Source organism: Cynocephalus volans, chromosome 7, assembly GCF_027409185.1.
Source record: "Cynocephalus volans isolate mCynVol1 chromosome 7, mCynVol1.pri, whole genome shotgun sequence".
Taxonomy (NCBI): domain Eukaryota; kingdom Metazoa; phylum Chordata; class Mammalia; order Dermoptera; family Cynocephalidae; genus Cynocephalus; species Cynocephalus volans.
Genome location: NC_084466.1, coordinates 14,326,913 through 14,350,375, shown reverse-complemented (window position 1 = coordinate 14,350,375; position 23,463 = coordinate 14,326,913). Strand labels below are relative to the sequence as shown.

At 38.3% G+C, this 23,463-nt stretch overlaps 1 protein-coding gene across 1 annotated transcript in view; it reads right to left on the bottom strand.

The window, feature by feature from the left end:
* SLC15A1 (solute carrier family 15 member 1) overlaps positions 1-23,463 on the bottom strand; it is a 38,344-nt gene that overhangs the window by 6,719 nt on the left and 8,162 nt on the right. The window contains exons 8-17 of the mRNA XM_063101515.1: positions 21,584-21,666; positions 19,422-19,508; positions 18,772-18,861; positions 17,160-17,204; positions 17,005-17,037; positions 16,833-16,921; positions 16,243-16,324; positions 14,041-14,160; positions 12,790-12,936; positions 11,868-11,917 (exon numbers count right to left, since the gene is read on the bottom strand). Of these exons, the coding sequence (XP_062957585.1) occupies positions 11,868-11,917; positions 12,790-12,936; positions 14,041-14,160; positions 16,243-16,324; positions 16,833-16,921; positions 17,005-17,037; positions 17,160-17,204; positions 18,772-18,861; positions 19,422-19,508; positions 21,584-21,666 (826 nt within the window). The remainder of the gene's footprint in view (positions 1-11,867; positions 11,918-12,789; positions 12,937-14,040; positions 14,161-16,242; positions 16,325-16,832; positions 16,922-17,004; positions 17,038-17,159; positions 17,205-18,771; positions 18,862-19,421; positions 19,509-21,583; positions 21,667-23,463) is intronic.

The window sequence follows — 23,463 nt, the reverse complement described above, 5'->3', positions numbered from 1 at the left end:
CTTCACCGTCTCACTCCAAAAAGCCCTGCCCAATCCAATTTCATGTAGTTTTCTACATTTTCTTCTGGTAGTTTCATAGCTATGGATCTTAAATTTAGGTCTTCAGTCCCTTGGAGTTGATTTTTTGTGCATGGTGAGAAACAGGGTTCTATTTATATCTTCTGCATGTGGATATCCAGTTTTCACAGCACCATTTATTGAAGAGGCTGTCCTCTCCCCAATGTATGCTCTTGGCACCTTTGTCAAAAATCAGTTGGTTGTAAATGCATACATTTATTTCTCGGCTCTCTATTATGTTCCATTGGTTTACTTGTCTGTTTTTATGCCAGTACCATGCTGTTTCGGTTACTGTAGTTTTATAGTATATTTGAAGTCAGGTAGTTTCATGCCTTCACCTTTATTCTTTTTGTTCAGAATTGCTTTGGTTATACAGGGTCTTTTTTGGTTCCATACAAATTTTAAAATTGTTTTTTCTATTTCTGTGAAAAAAGTCCTTGGTATTTTGATAGGAATTGCATTGAATATGTAGATTGCTTTGGGTAGTATGGACATTTTGGTGATATTAATTCTTCCAATCCATATGTTTTCATTTATTTGTGTCTTCTTCAATTTCTTTCATGAATGTTTCATAGTTTTCATTGTAGAAGTCTTTCACCTCCTTGGTTAATTTATTCTTAAGTATTTCATTTTTCAGTAGCTTACTGTAAATGGAATTGCTTTCTTGATTCCTTTCTCATATATTTTGTTATTGGCATATATGACCATTGATTTTCCTATGTTGATTTTGTATTCTGTCACTGTACTGAATTCATTAGTTGTAGTAATTTTTTGACGGAGTCTTTATGGTTTTCTATGTGTATGATCATGTCATCTGCAGGTAGAGATAGTTTGACTGCTTCCTTTCCAATTTGGGTGCTCTTTATTGCTTTCTCTTGCCTTATTGCTCTGGCTATTAACTTCTAATACTATGTTGAGTAAGAATAGGGAAAGTAGGCATCCTTATCTTTTTCCAGATCTTAGAAAAAAAGCCTTCAACTTTTGTCCATTCATTATATTAGCTGTGGGTTTGTCATGTATGGACTTTATTGTGTTGATTTCACTCCTTCTTTACCTCATTTGTTGAGTGTTTTTATTATGAAGTGTATTGAATTTTATCAAATGTTTTTTCTGTGTCTATTGAAATGATCAAATGGTTATTGTCTTTTATTCTGCTGATGTGATGTATCGCATTTATTAATTTATGTATGTTGAACCCTGAGATGAGTCCCACTTGTTTGTGGTGAATGATCTTTTTAATGCACTGTTGAATTCAGTTTGCTAATACTTTGTTGAGGATTATTGCATCTATGTTCATTAGGGATAGTGGTCTGTAGTTTCCTTTTTTTATTGTGTCCTTTTCCAGTTTTGGCATGAGAGGGTAATGTTATCCTTGTAGAATGAGTTTGGGAGTATTCCCTCCTCTCCAATTTTTTGGAAGTGCTTCTTTTAGAATTGGTATTGGTTCTTCTTTAAATGTTTTGTAGAATTAGGCAGTGAAGCTGTCTGGTCCTAGGGTTTTCTTTGTTGGGAGACTTCAATCTTGTTACTTGTTGTTGGTCTGTTTAGATTTTCTAATTCTTCATGAATCAACCTTGATAAGTTGTATGTGCCCAGGAATTTATCCATTTCTTCTTGATCTTTCAGTTTGTTAGTGTATAATTGTTCATAATAGTCTCTTATGATCTTTTGGGTTTTGGTGGTGTAAGTTGTAATGTCTCCTTTTTCATTTCTGGTTTTATTTATTTGAGTCTTGTCTCTTTTTTTCTTTCTTAGTTTAGCTAAAGGTCTATTGATTTTGTTTATCTTTCCAAAATCCCAACTCTTTGTTTCATTGATCTTCTGTATTGTTTTTTTAAATCTCTAATTCATTTATTTCTGTTCTGATCTTTGTTATATTTCTCCATATTCTAATTTTGGATTTGGTTTGTTCTTGTTTTACTAGTTCCTTGAGGTATAATGTTAGGTTGTTTATTTGAAGTCTTTCTATTTTTTTGACATAGGCGTTTATTGCTATAAATGTCCCTCTTAGAAATGCTTTTGCTGTGTTCCCTGGGTTCTGGTATGTTATGTTTTCATTTTCATTTATCTCCAGGAATTTTTAAGTTTTCTTTTTAATTTCTTCTTTGACCCATTCATTGTTTAGGAGCATGTTGTTTAATTTCCATGTATTTGTGTAGTTTCCAAGGTTTCACTTGATATTGATTTCTAGTTTTATCCCATTGTGGTTGGAAAAGATAGTTGATATGATTTCAATTATTTTGAATCTGTGGAAACTTTTTTCATGACCTGACTTGTGGTCTATGAATTTAGACATGTGTTAAAATTCATAGAACTGTATGCCAAAAAGAAACCAATTCCAAGATCTCATCAAAGACAATTTTTAAAAAATGAAGCTTTAATAGCATCAGAACAAGAAAGGATATCACAATCTAAATTGCCCAAAGTTTCCCAAGTTAGGAAACACTTCTGAAGAAACCAAAGCAACAGAAACCACATTCTGAGGCAAAAAGGAAACCCTAGACATACTTCCAGTTCAGAATCAAACACAAAGATCCATAAAGGACCAGGTGACCATCCTCAGTGTATTCCTTCCAGATCTACTAGGGCAGCTGTGTATGCACATGTGTGTGGAATGAAGGAACAATCCGAGAGATCAGAGGTGTGGCAGGACAGTGGACTAGAGGTGCCCAATGTATGATCCTCCCACAGAGAGGGACTAGAGCAAGGAAAGAACACCTAAGTTCCAGGGAGAGTATCAGTGGGAGAGTGTGGGAGGGCAGCAGGAGGCTGGTGAGGACCCTGTGCAGCATGAAAACTGAGCAGGGTGGTGTAGAGGAGAGAGAGGCATGTGGCTTCAGCCACTGCATCTCCTAACCCAGGGTCAACCAGGACGAATTCTCCTTTGTGGTGGAAAGAATCTGCTCAGCTGTGAGCACTTCCCAGAGGTAACCCTCCTCCTGCTCCTGCCCCAGCCTGCTCCCACCACCACTGCAGTTGCTATGCCATTGCCCAGTCCCAGAGCTGTGGCCCTTCTCCCTGAACAGGAGTTCATCCTGTGCAGCACACCCCACCCCATGACCTATGTTGCCTGCACAGTGCCAGGTGCCTGCATGGCTCTGGCCTTCCAACCGCCTCTGTGGCCCCAGCAGCCCACATGACCCCAACTGCCTGGCCACCAATGTGACCCCAACCATCCAGCTGCCAACATGGTCCCAGCCCCCTGCCTGGGCTCAGCCATTCAACTGCCTGTGTGGCCCCACCCACTCATGTGAGCCCAGCCATCAAGACACCTGCACAGTCCCACCTGCCCCAGCTACCCATGTGGCCCCACCCACATGCATGGGCCCAGCCATCCAGCTGCCCAAATAGCCCCATCCACCTGTGTGGGCCCAGCTGCACATGGAGCCCCAGCAACAGATATAGCTGCCAGCATCACCCAGAAATACTGAGTCTACCAAGAACCAAAACTAAAACATCCCATATAATGGGCAATATAAAACAAATCTACAAGAGGGAGTCTCTCTCCTCAAAAGCCACTCCAGAGTAATAGAAGAAGCAACCACCAGATGACTAGGCATCAACATAGGCATACTAGAAATACGAAAAAACAAGAAAATATGACACCATCAAAGGATCAATATAGTTCTCAAATACCAGACCCTATACAACAGGAAACTCTTGATATGTCTAAAAGAGAATTCCGAGTAACAATCTTAAAGAAATTCAGTGAGATACAAGAAAATTCAGTTAGACAACACAACAAAATGAGAAAATCAATCCAGGACATGAAGGAGGAAATTTACAAAGAGATAAATACCATAAAAAGAATGTAGCAGAATTCCTGGAACTGAAAGACTCATTCAAAGAAATAAAACCTACAACTGAGAGCATAAGCAGCACACTAGAGCAAGTAGAAGAAAGAATTTCTGATCTTGAAGATGGTCTTTTTGAAATTACCCAAGCAGGCAAAACATATTCTCACTTATTTTGGGGGGCTATAAATAAATAAATAAACAAACAAATAAAGAAATAAATATACAAACAAGCAGTGGTGGGGGGGTGGCAGGGAAGAAGACACAACAATCACAACAATTCCTTGAACTTGTTAAGACAAGTGAACAGATATGATGTTGATGGGGGTGAGGAGGAAGAGGGAGGGAGAAAAGAGGAATCAGTAAAGGCACATGAAAATCAACTACAATGTATATTGATAAATTAAAATAAAAAAGAAAGAAAGAAAATCTAAGAGAGCTAGCAGACCACCTTAAGCACACAAACATCCAAATCATGGGTGCTCCAGAAGGGGAGGAGAAAGGAAAAGCCATTGAAAACATAATCAATGAAATAATAGAGGAAAACTTCCCAGGTATTGGTAGACATGGACTTCCAGATCCAAGAGGCTCAAAGATTCCCAAACAGATTCAATCCAAAAAGGTCCTCTCCCAGACACATTGGAGTCAAACTGTTAAAAGTCAGAGACAAAGAGAATCCTAAAAAGAGCAAGAAAAGTGTCAAGTCACTTATAAGGGAGTCCTTATTAGACTAACAGCAGAATTTTCAGCAGAAACCCTACAGTCCAGAAGAGAATGGGATGATATATTCAAAGTACTAAAGCAAAAATAAACAAAACTGCCACCCAAGAATACTATACCCAGCAAAGCTATCCTACAGAAATGGAGGTGAAATACTGTATTTCCCAGACAAACAAAAGCTGCAGGAGTTCACCACCACATGACAAGCTCTACAAGAAATCCTTAAGGGAGTCCTGCACCTGGAACCCAAGAAACAATAATCACCACCACAAATATGTGAGAAAGAATAAACACCACTGGTAGAGCAGATCCGCAAATGGGAAAGAGAAAGAAACTATACGATATCACCTCAAAAAATCAATGAAAACTGAAGACAAACAATAAAAGGGAAAGAAAGGAATAAGAGATATTTAAATCAACCATAAGAAAAGCAATCAAATGTCGGGAGTAAGACAATACATTTCAATAAAATGCCTAAGTGTAAATGGATTAAATTTCCCATTCAAAAGACATAGACTGACTGGAATAAAAAACTAGACCCAACTATATGCTGTCCACAAGAGACTCAACTCACCTTTAAAGACGCACACAAACTAAAAGTGAAGGGATGGAAAAAGATATATGACACAAATGGAAATGAAAAACGAGTAGAAGTAGCTATTCTAATATCAGATAAATAGACTTTAAACCAAAAATCCATAGAAAGAGACAAAGACGGTCATTACATATTGATAAAGGGATCTATCCAGTGAGAAGACATAACAATCATAAATATATATACATTCAACATCAGAGCACCCAGATACATAAAGCAAACACTCTTAGACCTAAAGAAAGAGACAGAACCTGATATGATAATAGTTCAGGACCTGAATACACCTCTCTCAGCATTGGACAGATATCTAGGCAACAAATCAACAGATTTAAACTACACTTTAAACTACACTTTAGACCAATTAGACTTGGCAGATATCTACAGAATTTTTCATCCAAAAACTATAGAATATGCATCTTCTCAGCACATGGAACATTCTCCAGGATAGACCACATGTTAGGTCACAAATCAAGTCTCAATAATTTTTTAAAAATTGAAATCATTTCAAGTATCTTCTCAGACCACAGCAGTTTAAAACTAAAGATCAGTAATAAGTGAAACTCTGGAAACTATACAAATACATGGAAGTTAAACAACATGCTCTTGAACAACCTATAGGTCAAAGAAGAAATTAAGCAGGAAATCAAAAAATTTCTTGAAACTAATGAAAATAAAGACATATTGCACCAAAACTTGTGGGACATTGCAAAAGCAGTACTAAGAGGGAAGTTCATTGCAACAAATGCTTACATCAAAAGAATAGAGAGATTTCAAATAAACAACCTACTGCTGCACCTCAAAGAACTAGAAAAACAAGAAAGATCCAAGCCCCAGATAAACAGACAGAAAGAAATAATTAAGATCAGGACAACAGTGATACAAAAGATCAATGAAACAAAAAGTTGGTTTTTTAGAAGATAAACAAAATAGACAAGCCATTATTAGTTAGGCTAACTACAAAAAAAAAAAAAAAAAAGAATACCCAGATAGCAAAAATCAGAAGTGGAAGAGGAGACACACAACTGACATCACAGAAATACAAACAATCATTAGAGTCTATTATAAACAACTATATGCCAACAATTTAAAAACCTGGAGAAAATAGATAAATTTCTGGACACATTCAAACTGATACTGAACCAAGAAAACATAGAAAACCTGAACAGACTAGTAACAAGCAATGAGATAGAAGCAGTAACCAGCAGTCTCCCAACAAAGAAAAGCCCAGGACCAGAAGGCTTTACTGTTGAATTCTGCCAAATTTCTAAAGAGGAATTAATACCAATTCTCTTCAAACTATTCCAAAAAATTGAAACAGAGACCATTCTCCCAAACTCATTCTATGAGGCCAGCATCACCTGATACCAAAACCAGACAAAGATACAACAAAAAAGAAAACTACAGGCCAATATCTTTGATGGACGTAGACACAAAATCCTCAACAAAATATTAGCAAACAGAATACAGCAACATATGGCAAGGGTAGTTCAACATACACAAGTTAATAAATGTGATACACCACATCAACAAAATGAAGGGAAAAAACCATATGATTGTCTCAATAGATGCAGAAAAAGCATTTGACAAAGTTCAACCTCCCTTCATGATAAAGACTCTCAGCAAATTAGGTATAGAAGGAAAATATCTCAACACAATAAGAGCCACATATGACAAATCCACTGCCAATATCATCCTGAATGGGAAAAAGTTGAAAACCTTTCCCTTAAAAACAGGAATAAGACAAGGATGCCCACTCTCACCACTCCTATTCAACATAGCATTGGAAGTACTAGCCAGAGCATTCAGGCAAGAGAAAGAAATAAAGGGCATCCAGCTTGGAAAAGATGAAGTCAAACTGTCCCTGTCTGCAGATGACATGATCTTGTATATAAAAAAACCTAAAGACTCTACCAAAAAACTCTTAGAGCTGATAAATGATTTTAGTAAAGTTGCAGGATACAAAATCAACATGCAAAAGTCAGTAGCATTTTTATACTCCAACAATGAACTAGAAGAAATAGAAATCAAGAAATCAAGCCCATTTACAATAGTCACCAAAAAATAAAATAAAATACCTAGGAATCAATTTAACCAAGAAGGTGAAAGATATCTACATTCAGAACTACAAATGACTGCTGAAGAAAATTTAAAAGGACACAAAAAGATGGAAAGACATTCCATGCTTCTTGGATTGGAAGAATCAACACTGCGAAAATGTCCATACCACTGAAAGCAATCTACAGATTCAATACATTTATCATCAAAATACTAATGACATTCTTCACAGAAATAGAAAAAACAATCCTAACATTCATATGGAACAACAAAAGACCCCAGATACCCAAAGCAATTCTGAGCAAAAAAAAGTAAAGCCAGAGCCTTTACACTACCTGACCTCAAATTATGCTACAAAGCTATAGTAACCAAAACAGCATGGTACTGGCATAAAAACAGACACTCGGACCAATGGAACAGAATAGAGAACCCAGAAATCAACTCACATTCTTACAGCCATTCTTTGATCTTCAACAAAGGTAGCAAGAACATACAATGGGGAAAAGATTGCCTCTTCAATAAACGGTGCTGGAAAAACTGGACATCCATAAGTAGAAGAATGAAACTAGACCCATACCTCTCACCATATACCAAATCAACCCCAAATGGATTAAAGACTTAAATATAAGACCTAAAACTATAAAACTACTAAAAGAAAACATAGGGGGAAACTTTAGGAAGTAGGACTGGGCAAAGACTTTATAAGACCCCCAAAGCACAAACAACAAAAGAAAAAAATTAACAAATGGGATCATATCAAACTAAAAAGCTTCTGCAGGGCAAAAGAAACAATTAACAGAGCAAAAAGACAACCTACAGAATGGGAGAAAATATTTGCAAACCATGAATCTGACAAGAGATTAATATCCAGAATATGCAAGGAACTCAAACAACTAAACAGTAAAAAAAAGTAACCCAATTAAAAAATGGGTAAAGGAGCTGAATGGGCATTTCTCAAAGGAAGATATACAAATGGCCAACAGACACATGAAAAAATGCTCAATATCACTCAGCATTAGGGAAATGCAAATCAAAACCACACTGAGATATCATCTCACCCCAGTTATATTACCAAAAAGACAGAGAATAACAAATGCTGGTGAAGATGTGGAGTAAGGGGAACCCTCCTGCACTGTTGATGGGACTGTAACTTAGTGCAGCCATTATGGAAAACAGTATGGAGGTTTCTCAAACAACTACAGATAGAATTACCATATGATCCAGCAATCCTACTGCTGGGTATATACCTAAAGGAATGGAAATCATCATGTCAAAGGGATACCTGCATTCCATGTTTATTGCAGCTCTATTTACAATAGCCAAGAGTTGGAACAAACCTAAATGTCCATTGATGGACAATAGGGTAAGGAAAATGTGATATGTATACTCAATGGAATACTACTCTGCCATAAAAAAGAATGAAATTCTGCCATTTGCAGCAACATGGATGAATTTAGAGAAAATCATGTTAAGTGAAATCAGCCAGGCACAGAAAGAGAAATACCACATATCCTCACTCCTAAGTGGGAGCTAAAAAATAAAATATATAAAAAAAGATACAACAATCACAATAATATGTTGAACTTTCAAAAGGAGAGAACAGAACTGAGGTTACCAGAGGTGGGAAAGGGGGAGGGGGAAGGTGGTTTAGCAAGAAATTGGTAAAGGGCCACAAAAAAATGCTTATAGTGTATAATGTTCTATATACTCATTATCCTGATTTGAGCATCACATATTACACACAGGTATTGATATTCAATGTGGTAACCCACAGATATGTATAACCAATTATGTTTCAATAAAAAATTAAAACAATAACCAAAAAGCAATAATCCCAAAGATTCAAAAGAAGGTGTTATGAGCTGAATTGTGTCCCTCCCAATTTTGTATGTTAGAGCCCTAACCCTGGCACCTCAGAACGTGACTGTATTTGAAGAGAAGGTCTTTAAAGAGGTAAAATGAAGTCATTAGGGTGGGCCTCAACCCAATATGACTGGTATCACACAACAGAATACTACTCAGCAAAGAAAAAGAAAAGGAACAAACTATCGATACACATAACAATGTGAACAAATTTCAAATGCATTATGCTGTGAAAAAGGCCAGTCAAAAAGTTACATACTGTATATCCCATTTTCATGACATTCTGGGAAAGCAAAAAAACCATAGGGGTGGAGAACAGGTTAGTGGTTGCCATGGGTTAGGAGTGGAGGAAAGCCTTGACTATGGGGCAGCACAATTTTGGGGGCAATGTATTCTGATTGTGATGGTATTTATGTGAATCTAGACATGTGTTAAAATTTATAGAACTGTATGCCCCCCAAAACCAATTTGCTATAAACATTTTTTTTTTAGAAAAATAAGAATAAATGATGGGAAAATGAGAACAGGTCTCCTCTTTGCCTCAAACTTCAATCTCAGTCCCTATTCCCCTGAGGCCATCATTTTAACAATTTCTGATTTTAGCTTTTACTAGTTACCACTAAAACATGAGATGATAGAGACAAAAGTACATACTAGCATGATGTCTATTCATTTACCTGTCCATCACCAGCTGAAGAACATTTGGGTGATTTAAGGTCTTTGGTGATTACAAATAGAGCTTCTATAAACATTCATGTATAGGTTATTAGGTGAAGATTAGTTTGCATTTCTCTGGAGTAAATGTCCAAGAGTGGGATGGCTGGATTTTACGTGTGTGTTTAACTTTATAAGAAACTGTCAAACTGTTTCTCAGGGGCTATACCATATCACACTAGCAATGCTTGAGAGTTCCAGTTGCTCTGTATCCTCACCAACATGTGGTATTGTCAGTTTTCAAAAAATTATTACAGCCGTCCAATAGGTGTGTCATGATAACTCATTGTGGTCTTAGTTCATTTTTCTCTAATGGCCAGTGATGTTGAATATCTTTTCATGTGCTTATTTGCCATCTGTCTATCTTCTCTGGTGACCTGTCTGTTAAAATATTTTGCTTTATTTTTAAATTGGGCCATTTTCTTATTATTGAGTTTTGAGGGTTCCTTATATACTCTGGATACAAACTCTTTGTTAGATATGTGATTTGTAAATATTTCCTCCCAGTTTGTAGCTTATCTTTCCATCCCCTTAAGAGTGAAATTGACAGAACAAACATTTTTAATTTTGCTGAAGTCTAATTTATCAAATTTTCCTTTTATGGATTGTGCTTTTGGTGTCATATCTAACAACCTAAGGTTACACACTATTTTTATGTCAATTTTATAGTTCCACATTTTACATGTACATCTATAATAATTTTTGAGTTAATTTTCATATAAGATGTGTAAGAATTTTATATATTTATGTATAAAATTTTTGCATAAGATGTGAGGTTTAGATCAGGTTCATTTTTTACATATAAATGTCCAAATGTTTCAACACCACTTGTTGAAAAGACTTTCCTTAATCCATGGAATTGTCTTTGCGCCTTTGGCAAAGATCAGTTGGCTATACTTCTGTGGGTCTATTTCTGGACTATTCCATTGATCTATGGTCTATTCCATTGCCAAAGCGCTTTGTCTTAATTTTTATAGTAAGTCTTAAAATTGGTAATAGTATGAGTCTTCCAACTTTATTCTTTTTCAAAATTATTTTGGCTATTCTATTTCTTTGCCTTTCCATATAAATTTTGGAATCAGCTTGTCTGTGTCTATAAAAATGCTATGATTTTCATAGGAATTGCACAAAACTCATAGATCGACTGTATTTAAGTGTTCTAATCAATGAACACAGTATGTTTCTCCATTTATTTAGTTTTTCACTGATTCCTTCCATAAGCATTTTGTAATTTTTAGAATTCAAATCCTGCACATCTTTTGTTAGATTTATACTTAAGTATTTTATATTTTAGGGGGAGATATTGTAATGATATGGTTTTTAAATTTTAGTTTCCAATTGTCCATTGCTAGTACATAGAAACATGATTTTGTGTTGTTGTCCTTGCATCCTGGGACCTTTCTAAACTCACTTACTGCTTCTCTGAGGGTTTTTTTGGCAGAGTCCTGAGGACTTTCTATGTAAACAATTGTCAACGGTGAACAAGATAAAAATAATTTTATTTTTTCCTTTACAACTTAGATGCTTTTACTTTTTTTTCTAGTCTCATTGCTGTGCATCCAGAAGGACGTTGAATAAGAGTAGGGAGAGTGGACAGCCTTTCCTCGTTCCTGGTCCTAGGAGGAAGCATTTAGACCTTCACCATGAAGTATAATGTTAGCTTGAGTTGTTTGTAGTTGTACTTTTTCAGGATAAGTTATCTTCTGTTCCTAGTTGGCTGAGAATTTTTATCATGAATGGATACAGAATTTTCTTTTCTTTTTTTCTTTTTTTTTTTTGGCAGCTGGCTAGTATGGGGATCCAAACCCTTGACCTTGGTGGGATGTAGAATTTTATCACATTTTCTTTAGCAATGGATGAGATAAGATATAGATTTCTCTTTTTATTAAGAGAAGATGGTGGATTATATTGATTGATTTTTTTTTTTTTTAATATTGAGCCAGCCTTACATTCTTGGGACAAACCCCATACTCTCACTCTATATCCTCATTACAGTCGAACTTTACTGTGGGTGTGCATTACTTCCGTAAGTGGCTGATATAACTTAAGTTTTAAAGAAATATACAGACCTGATTCCATTTTGTCCTTTTTCCGGCTTCTCGTTAAGGCCATCTTTTACCTGAGAGAGAAAACAGTAATATAAAGACATTTTCAAAATCTAATTCATTAGAATGAGTTCAGGTTACCGTTTCAGCCTTTGAGAAACAGAGTGATGTTGACACTTGTCCTAGCAGCTAAGGGCATAATTACATTGGAAGGGCTCCATTTCTTCAGCTCTGATTTTCCTTAAGGCTAACATGAGCCTCTACAATTTTTGATTCTTTCTTGCCAGTGGTTTCACAGAACATTGCCCTCCTAGAAGTCAGAGCAAGCCGCTCAACAGCTCCCTAATTACGCAAATGACCGAGAGTCCTAATTCTGTACTGCGGTTCTGTAGAGGCTCACTTAAATTCACCTTACAGAATGCCCACAGCTCCTTTGTTTAGTTCAACTACAACTTCACAGCTTCTTTATGTGCCGAATAGCATATCTAGATGTCTATATGGTGTCATCAAATACTTTACGTATATCATATCACTTTTACCTAATATGCTCACATTTTTTCAGCAACTGCTCTAATTTTCCAATTATTCAGTGCAAATTTTTAAGTTAATGCAATTAAAGATATATTTAAATGACATCTCAAAAAGTCCTTGAGAATGCACATATGTACTCTGTGTGACTTGTGTACACACACATGTACGCACATATGCACACACACACCATACCATACCAAGCTATTTTTTAAAATTTAAATTAAACATTAACCTTTCTTATATACCAGTCCAGCTTTTATTGGAAATCAAATGACATATGCTCTTAAAGAAGGCAGAAATTGAGGATTATCTAATGTAATACTGCATAGAGGTAAAACAAACTCACACCAATAAAAAACCATGTCTCCAGTATCACAAATTGCCAAGGGTCTGCTGCAGGTGCCCAACTACTCACCACTCGGTACTGACTGGGGGCCCACACCAGAAGAGTATGGCGATGGCCCTGCTCAAAGTCATAAGTTACTGCAGTGCCTGGTGATCCAGCAGAAGAAATGTTTATACTTGTCAGTTTGTCTGCAGTGAAAGTCATAAATTCATTTGTCTATAGATGGGGGAAAGGAGCCACAGTTAATACTACAGAGTCTTGCTCTTCACTGTGCAATTGAACATTGTAACAGCATGTTATCGAACATTCCAAGTTCATGTTCACACACATTAAAAAAAATGCCTTGTGGGGAGCTGGCATTTATTTGCCTCGTCCCCCCCCCCCTTATGAATTCTGTCATGAACTAGTTTAGGATTGCCACGGGAATTATACTTTTCATCTAGCATTTTACTTTTATTTTGTTTTATGAAGATAAATGCTATGGAAATTATTTCTACCATCAGGCAAAGGACAGCAACAGGGGAAAAGCAACAGCCGTGGTGAAATCAACACTGGGCTGCCCCAAGCATCAGGAGTCAGGCTTTTTTTCTTCAAGGTCGTTAGCTTGGCAAAGTCTATCTAAGGTAGTGGTTCTCAATTGTGGCTGGACAGAAGTAAGAGCAGCTAAATAAAAATCTCTGTGGTTTGGATCCAGGTATCAGCATCTTCAATGCTCTCCAGGGGATTCCAATATGGATTCAAGACTGAGAACCATAAATACAAAACCACCACCATCTGGGTAAGGGTTTTCCAACCCTGGCATTGTGGGCATTTGGGCCAGATAATTCTCTGTGTGGAGGGCTGTGTCTCAGCATCCCAGGCGTCTACACATGAGATGCCCAGAACATTCCCAGTAGCAACAACAAAAAATGTCTCCGGAGATTGACAAATGCCCTCTGGGGGCAAAATCACCCCCTGTTCTGAACCACTAACCTAGATCCTTGTAATTTAGAGTGTGGATCCATGCACCAGCAGCAGCAGTATCACCTGAGAGCTTGTTTAAAACGCAGCATTTCAGACCTCCTGATGAGGAATCTGCATTTTAACGAGCTTCCTAGGTGATTTGTTTAAAATATGATAAAGTTCGTTTTAAAAATGTTAAAGTTTGAGGCACACTGGTCTAGAGTAAAGCCAGAATGACATCAAGCGGCTCAGACATTTCGCTTTTGGGCTGGTCTTGGGATTTATACAAGGATTTGTACCGAGAGAAACATCTTCTCCAAATCCCATCATAACTCAGGTCAGAAGACGGAAAAGAAGGTTGCCTCTCCTGCCACTTACTTGAGACAGTTGGTCAAGTGTCACGTCCTTTCCAGGAAAAGATACAGTCATGTTGCTATCTCCTATATTCAAAACTTTAATTTGGACTTCGTTTCCTTTGGGGAAGACTGGAAGAGTTTTCTGAGCGAAATAAAATAAAATTGACAGTGAGGTCTTCAGTGCAACTTTGAGGGTCATCTTCACCTTGGTACGGGAGTCCCTTTCCTGTCCCCATCGAAAGCTGTGCTGACTGAGACGTGCCAAGACCCCCCACTAAGCCTGCCATTCACTTACCTCATGGCACCCACAGAAAATGATTTTTCTACACAATCCTGCAGTGATCAGAAAGAGGCTGCTCTTGGGCTTATCTAGCCAAGATTCCTCCAGGTCAAAGGAAGCCAGGACATGAAGCCCAATATCTGAGGGGGTCAGAGGAAGTGTCGCCTAAATGACTGCTTCTCCTGTCTTGGCACCTGAGGTCCGCACTCCCTGGACTCCAGGGTCCTCCCCTGTAACTTTGGAAGCCCAGTCCTCAGCCCTGGGCACAGTGCTCTACACATCCTCTCACAAATGCTTTCTGCCCTCCTGCGGCCATACTTTTGCTCCGAGTTTTTTTCTTTTTCTCTGTAAGGCCCTCTCTCAAATCCCAGTGTCACTAAAGCAATCCATGTCTATTTTAGCCCACAATCCATTTTCCACAAAGCTAGCTGTGTTCCAGAGAGAGTGAGCACAGCCATGTTCATAGCAGCGTTATTCACAATAGCCTAAAGGTGGAGGCAGCCCAGTGCCCATCCACAGAAGAATGGGTACACGAAGTGTGTCACATGCACATGCTGTGGTTCGAATGTCCCCCCGTGCTCATGCTGGAACTTAACTCCCAATGTGGTGGTGGAAGGTGAGGTCAGTAAGAGGTGATTGGATAGCAAGGACTGTGCCCTCATGGATGGATTGATCGAGTCATGGTGTCACAGGTTGTCATGGGCCTGGTTCTGATGGCTTTAGGACAGCAAGTGAGGTCAACTCTCTCGCTCATCCCATTCTCTTGCCGTGTGACACTCTGGTTGCCACAGGACTCTGTAAGGAATTCCCACCCAGAAGAAGGCCCTCGCCAGACGTGTCCCTTGGACTGTGGACTTTCCAGCTCCAAAACTGTGAGAAGTAAATGTCATTTCTTTAAAAATTACCCACTTTCAGATATTCTGTTATAAGCAGCAGAAATGGACTAATACAACATACAACGGAATATTATTCAGCCTTTAAAGGGAAGGAAATTCTGACACATGCTGCAACATGGATGGACCTTAAGGACATCAGGTTAAGTGAAATAAGCCTGTTATAGAAAGATAAATACTGAATGATCTCATGTGTATGAGGTGCCTAGAGCAGACAAATTCACAGAGACAAAAAACAGAATGGTGGTTGTCAGCGTCTGGGAGAAGAGGGGAGCGGGGAGCTGCTTAATGGTTCAGAGTTTCAGTTTTGCAAGATGAAAAGGATTCTGGAGATTGCACAATAATGTGAACATACCCGTCACCACTGCACTGCACGGTTAAAAAGGGACAAGGCGGTCACTTTTATGTTATGTATATTTTACCACAATTAAAAATTTTTAAAAAAAGAAATTGAGAGAGAAATTGAGAAGCCCTCTCACCTCTTGTCTTACGCACCTCATAATGCCCTACTTCTAGGAACTTATCTCAGACTAACAGCATTAGGAGCCTCGTTGAGTCCTCCGTGGGCCCAGCAGATGTGTGATGAGTTTGGAAACTATCCATTATTAGAAACGTTAGAATCCAAAATGCATTTTCCCATCAAAAAGACAACTTATACATTTTTGAAGTGATGCTTGCTTGTGAATGGTGAACTTCTTTTAACCAGGTTACCTAGGAGTTCAGACCGCAAAAGAACAAGTTCCGTAAACCCCGCCCCCATCATAAGAACGGTGTTATCAATAGAAGCTATTGATGTAAATGTTTTCTCCTAATGAAGCCCCACATTTGACCCTATCCCCAGCTGCACTCTTGCAGTAACAAGAATCTGCGGTGTTCACTTACTGGAAGGGACTATTTTGCCCCTTGCCTCACACTGTCCATAGCTCCAGGCCTTAGTTTACAGGAATAGAGCCTGGCCTCCACTAATCCTCCAGGTCCTGGAGAGACAGGTTCTGAGAGCTCCTTCTAAACCCACCAGGAAGGGACACTGGAGAATCAGAGGGAAACTCACGTCAATTTCCACCTGCACAATTGCAGCCACCACAAAAGCCATGGAAGCCAGGAACATCCCAACTGTCATCTTCCTCAAAGAGCTGGTCAGGACAAGAAGAGAGTGAACCTCAACCAGTCTCACACAGGTGAGCTAGCCATATGCCCCCAAAGGATGTACACCGTCCCCAAACAAAACTAACTTCCCTACAAAAACACATGGGCTTGAAAGGCTCTCTCCCACTGCTATTCATGAGCAGGAGCAAGGAGGATAAATGGAATACAGCTTCTCATGTGCATTTTTACACTTCTTTTCTAGAACTATAGTTCAGCTGATACTTAATCACACTTAACATTTCTATCACCTACGTACATAAGAGAGCCTTAATTAGAGGCTTTTTCAGGCTGCCATTAATAGCACTTTTATTTTAAAGGACATTTTCAGAAACATCGGCACACAAACCTTTGTTTAATCCATTTCTTCATAACCTGCATCATACACGTGTGTTGGGGGAGTGGCTGCTGGAGCCCTGGAGGGGAGGGGTGCAGCCCTATTTGCAAAACCCTAGGAACAGCAGAGCCTCAACCAACCTAAACCAACCAGCCACCTACGTGAAATTGAAGCCACACTTTGCGATCAGAGGATACACCACGGCATCCACAATGGGAACCAATATCACAATCAAGATGGCATTCACAGTCTGCAGATGAAGTAGAGAAAAAGTGTTAATGTTTCTCAGAGATGACCTTGATCTCTGGCAGCAATTTAAATATTTTCTCCTACCTGCATCTGATCTGGCTGAATTTCAATAGCTCCCTAAAAAGGGGGGGGAAAAGTCTCATTAAAAAATGTCATGAAAGGGAAAGAGAAAGAGGACAGAGGGACTAAAGCAAAGTAGTGGCCAGGGAAGGTGACGTTTCTTGATATTCCAAACTTACAATTTTCCCATTCATAGTTGTCGCTTGAAGTGTCCACCTGGAGCCCTTAAAAATGAACACATTTGCTACATCATTTGCGAACATGGGCTTTTAAAATTTTACAAGTCAGTATTGAATCGTCTCCAAATCAGGAATGAGGCCTGAAGTGTTACGGGATTTAAAATGGTTTTAACACTAAGTTTGTCTCCCAGCTCCATTATGACACTAGGCAAAAAGAAGTAAGCTGTGTTTCCGTTGTACAAGTGAACACAATGTATAGTTCTCCAACCCTACATGAAGATGTACAGAGTACTAATACAAAAGTGCATTTCTGAGGCTTGTTGGTGAGCATGACATCACCTGCAAGGTGAAAGCAGCTTTGTACACTGAGAACAGTCTATGTTCCCTGGCATCAGAGTTTCAAGGACATCATTATTAAGAGCCACTTTGGACGGTCTAGGTCGGCCTAACAGGGATCTCCATCAAGAGAGTAATGGATTTAATCCTGGGCAGCCTAGTTACAGTCAACCTGTTTTATAGTAAAAGATGACACATTACTGTACAAGTATATATGATTATTCCCATGGAAGACTGAACATGTGACTGTTTCAGTATGAATCTATCAACTCCACTAGGAGGACGTCATAGACAGCCAGGAGCTGTGCTACTCTTTGAGAGCTTCATATATGCCAGTCACCGAGTACTTTATATACGTTCTCTAATTTGATCCTCACAGCCTGGCGGTGGGTTATGATGCTTTCAGAAGGGTTAAGAGTTATAACCCCAAGTTATTACTAGGCGATGAATGTATTTCTAGCACAAGTCCAATAGCTGGCTCCCATCCAACATGCAACACTGGCCCCGTGGTCCCTAAGATGCTGGTCTAAATCTCATACTTAGAAATAAGGAGATTAATGTGTACACTCAAATTTTTTCCAAGAGGTGGTTTACCCTTATAATAATCCTTCCTGCACAATAAAACCACATGGGTTCATAAATTTTTTAAAACTTCAGTTTCTAAAAGAAACAATATCTTATTGCTTTGGCTACTGGGCAACAGGCTTTGAACTGTCTAACACTATTGTGAAAAATCCCTGGGCATGTGTCTTCCATCTGAGTAGAAAGACTGTGCCAGAAGCCAGATACCTGGTTCTAGGTCCTTGCTCAGAGAGGGATAATTTTGGTGGTGTCATTTCACATCTCTGAATGGTACTTCCAGCCCAAGCATTCCATTTTAGAGTGGAGGATATCACGCTTCTCTCAGTTCAGATATTCTGTGTATCCCATCAAAGGCAATACTCCTTTTTTCCGTGGTGTATCAGTAGGAAAACAAACTCTTTGCTCCCAGTTTTGATTGGCAAGAGTCCCGGATGCTTGGATGAAATCTTACCCATGGCTACTTGACTTGACCACACCTAATCTTCTTCATTATTTTGCAACAGAAATGTGGATAGAATCACCTAGAATTGGTTTTTTACAATAAACTCAATGTGATCTAACAAATAAGTGAAATGTAAAAAGAAACTGGAAGAGAACATTTTTATGAGCCTAATGCTAAGGACAGCTTGGTCCATGGTGGTGCCCAATGTGTGTTTGCTAAATGCAGATGCACAGAAACAGAGTTTCACATTACCTGCTGATCAAACAAGGCCCAGAACATTGGGAGTGGAATATACAGGAACAGCACCCTCGTAACCATCTTAATTTGAGAGACAAGCCGCTCCTGTAGTTGGAGTGGGGGAGGGACAGGTCAGCCGTGACTGTGTCACTCACAGTTCTCAGGCACTGCTTAGTTTCAGTGCAGAGATACTGGCATCTAGAGACAAACTGGAGGTGATTAATCGTTCCAAAGAACATGACCACAGGTTTCTTTAGAAAACTGAACATTTCTAAGCTATTTAAAATATGGACGAAAACATCCATTTAGGAGGCAAATTACTCGCATTTAATAAATGTAAAGCCCACCCCACCATCACCACCACTTAACTCTTCTATGTTCAAACGAAAGTTATATGCTCACGATCACATATAATTAATGGCAGATTATACTAAATAAATAACTATGAAAGGGTAATATTGTTTCCAGATAAATTATATCCATTGTTTATCAAATTCTCAATTTTTAAAAAAAGCACTCACACATACTCTTGTTTGATATGCTAATAAAGGTTGGGAGGATACAGCTGATAATTTTGTCCAGGTAGCCTTAATAATCTGAATTGAAATGTTGGATGTTTGCTTTCTAGAGGAACTGGGACCCCTGCAGCGGTGACGGTTACTTACATCATATTTCTCTTTAGCCCAATCCAGCCAATGCTCCCTCTTGGGGAATTTCTTACTCCGATGCCTAAATCTATTTTTGATGGCAAACTGAAGGAAAGAAGAAAAATCAGATTTTAAAAGAACCAACTACTTTATCAGGGAAACACGTTTCAACCAAACCCCCTTTAATGGAAAAGTATGCTTGGGAGAAAAGCAGAATACAAAATTGTGTATACTAGTAAACTGAGCATGTTGGGAGGCATAACTGATGCGTTTGTTTCTAGTCTGTTTCTAACTAAGAGTGCTTGAGTTGGGGTAAACAGAGTCACACTGTCACTCCTTTACTCTCCAGATTCTCTAGGGAAGCACATGTAGTAGAAAAATAATGCAAGACACATTTGTAATTTAAGTTTTTGAGTAACCATGTCAACAAGTAAAAGCAAGACAGGTAAAATTCATTTTAAATATATTTTATTTAACCCAGTAAACCTCAAATACGATTTTAATACGTAATCAATACTAAAAAATTGTTAAGAATTTTTACATTCATTTTTCTTACTAAGTTTTCAAAATCTAGGGAGTATTTTACACTTATGGCAAATCTCAATTTGTATGTTAAATTTTTATCAGAAATATTTGATCTGTGTTTAGAGTTTATAAAGTTTATGTTTGAGTAACTAGATTTACAAGTTGTTCCAAACATACTTAAAAGCTTTCCAATATCTGCATTGTCAGTTTTTAAACTTGAGTGAGAACCCACTACATAGAAATAAAGGTTATTTAAACCTTAAACATACAAACGTATTTTAAGACTTGTTTGTATGTTTAAATGTATTTTAAATATATTTTAAAATATGGTAACACTAATCAGAAAAATATGATGACCCACCCAGCATAAAATTAGGGGTACTAAGATTCCCTGTTAGTGGTGTTTGGGAGAGGCCTTTAGGAAAAGCAAAGTGCATCTGCAATGATGTAGCAACAAGAGGGTGACGGAGGTGGCTCCTGGGAACGTGCATGTGACTATGGGGAATGTTAAAGCTATGGGCTGATTTTAGGAAACTGGGCAATACAGTTCTCATGAGTTGAGGTAGCTTGAAGTTGCTCTTTTGGCATTTGAACTACATTGTCAATCACTTGCTAAGGAAAGACTTGGATAGATAATTGGTAAGTTCCCCTCTTTGCTTGGAAGAAAACTTTTCAGTGGGAATAAATCTAATGCTAGAGGAAAAGGAAACAGCTGCTCCTGAAGGGCATTTTTCCAACAGGTAGAGGGCACATTCATTGCACAAAATGAAATACGCCATATAATCGAATACAGCAAGGCCAGGTGAAGAGAAAGTAAGTGATCTAAAAGTATCTTACCACTGCCTTTTCATCCAAAATATTACCCACATATGTATCTGTTTGTAAATAAGCAACACATCCCCCCCCACTTTATATAACATATATGTTCACTCAAAAAAAACAAAAATGGAGAGTATAAGGAAAAAAATTATTTGACTCCATTATCTAGAGATTCCTACTGTCAACATTTGTTTCCTGCCTATAAATGTACCTGCATGCACATATACCAAGTAGATGCATATGGAAAAAAAAAATTCTTCACATTCCTATCACCGAATATTCTTTGAAAACAGGACTTTGGTGGCGGCTCCATGTGCCAGAGATGCACTATACTTCAAGCCTCATCTTCCTACTTCCAGCAATTTGGTGGACTTAAGTTTTTGCTGTTATAAATATTATCATGATAATCTTTGTATGTGAATCTGTGTTTGTTTTTAAAAATTATTTTCTTAGCCTTAATTTCTGACAGCAGCATCACTCACCCTAAGTGTTGGAACACTTTAGACTCTGGGTCCCCATTTTTGCTTCCCTGCTCCCCAGGAAACAGCAGGCATCGTCTGCCAACTTGACAAAGAGTCACTTTGATTTGCTTTTCTCTGACCATTGATCATATTTTATAAAGTCAAGAGCCGTTCCTATTCCTCCCGTTTTGAGTTCTGTTTGTGTCCTTTTCCATTTGGTGAGTTTTAGAAGAAACTGCAATTTATCAAAACAGTTCAGAACACTAAAAATATGTTTAAAGGAAAGTCAAAGCTTAGGTGGATTTTAATGTAAAGGAGGTAGAAGGTTCTGGGGGTGATTAAACGTCATTGAGAGAGAGCTACTGAAATACTTACACCAATGCACTTGACCACTTTAGCCATGATGTTACCCTGTGGCTGAAACTTCTTGTACATTCCACTGCCAATGACAAATACAACTAGACAGGGCAAAATAAGATGTGTTAATGTGGTGTTTGCCAGAGCTACCTGTGGCCTAGAGAGATGTGCTTTTATCTGAGTCATAACCTTGTTTCAGAAATAACTGGACTACTTATAGAATGGGTTTACCTACCTACCTCATAGTTAAGAAGTGCCTTTGATTCCAACAATCACAACAGCCTCTGAGTAATGTTTTATTTGTGTTCTAATATGCAGACATTTAAGCCTAACACTATCTACTTCCCAGAACATGGGGTAGCTCACAGACATTCAGTGCAACTAGTTAAGCACAAGTTCTTTCTCTATTTAAAGGGAGAAAAAAGGAGTAAGTGTGTTCACATAACAGATCCGTGTATATTACACAAAGACAAAAAAAAAATAGCTCTAATTTTCTGGCTGCAATGGCAAGAGAATCTTCCTAATATTCAGAAGAAAGGAATTAATTTGTTGAAACTTTTACTTAATCATATGTGGCGGAATCTTTTACTGTGGTCACTGTACAGAAGCGCAAATACAATGAATTACGTCTGCAGCTACGGTTTTACAAAAATTAGAAGCACCTTTTCAATGAGGCCATTCTTCCAAGGACCACCTTAGCAAAAGGCAAATTGTGAACACAAAATGCTTTTTTAGAAAAAAGCGTTTCTGCAAAAGACTCTGAAAACATGTTTCTATACTTGGATTTCTGATTACTCAATACCACAATTCAATAACTTGGAAACACAGCTTGAATTCTACTTCTTCTACTCAGTGAAGAGAGCCTGAGATTTTGACAGGTGCGAACCCTCAAGCATATCTCTAAGTACGTGCCTGTACTACAGGTGCCCTTTATCGCTGACGGAAGAGATGTTTACTTGTATTCTTGCCTAATGCCAACCTTCCTCAATGCACACATGAAGGTAAAGATATCCAGTAGACCGAATCTACATTTTCTTTTGCCAACTAATATTTTAATCTGTAATCTTCTGATGAATTGAAACCTAATTCAAGCATAGAAATTTCTAGAGGTGGTGTTAACACATAGGATTTGGTGTTTTCTTAGTTTCTCAATAAGAAAAAAGCATAATCTTTGATGTAAGAATGACTTGCACAGACTAAACGAGAATTTACTCGAAGTGCTTAATACAGTGTCTGACAGAAAGCAAGGCTTTTTGAAGTGCTCTTTGTCTCCTGCCCAGAATTAAAGAGGAGAAGGCATAAATGAGCCTCTGAAGACTTTGAAGAATTACAGTATCTGAAGAATTACAGAAGAAAAGAGTCATTAAAAGGAGGAGGATACTGAGACACATAAATGTAAGAATAAGGCTAAATTGCTAAACATGAACAAAAGAGGTTAATGGTGGGCCTATTCGATACTATCGAGATCTGAAAACAAAATTCGGTGAGAGTGACGTCACTGCCAGGCGAGCAGAGCTGGGAGCTTCCCCGGCTGTGGGAGAAGAGGCTGTGCAGACGTGGGCTGGCCACGGGGCTCTGCTTCCTTCTTGCATGACCATCTTTCAGGTCAGACTGTTCTATGTAGAAAACTCTTCACATTTCCTAAAAAGCCACTGTCAAGACTAATGTGCAAACTAATGCATCTAATATACACATATGTTCTTTCCAGACGGAAGGAATTTCAGCCAAAGCATTTTGGGATGACCGATTATGGAAATTCAGACGTTCATTGGAAACATTTCAATGGCAACTGAACCAGGTTGCCGTTTCGTCAAGCAAGTCATATATAAGCACAGGTTGCCGAGAACAAAAGCTTTCAGCCCTCGGTCCAGCAAGTCTAGCAGATTCTATCAGCTTTC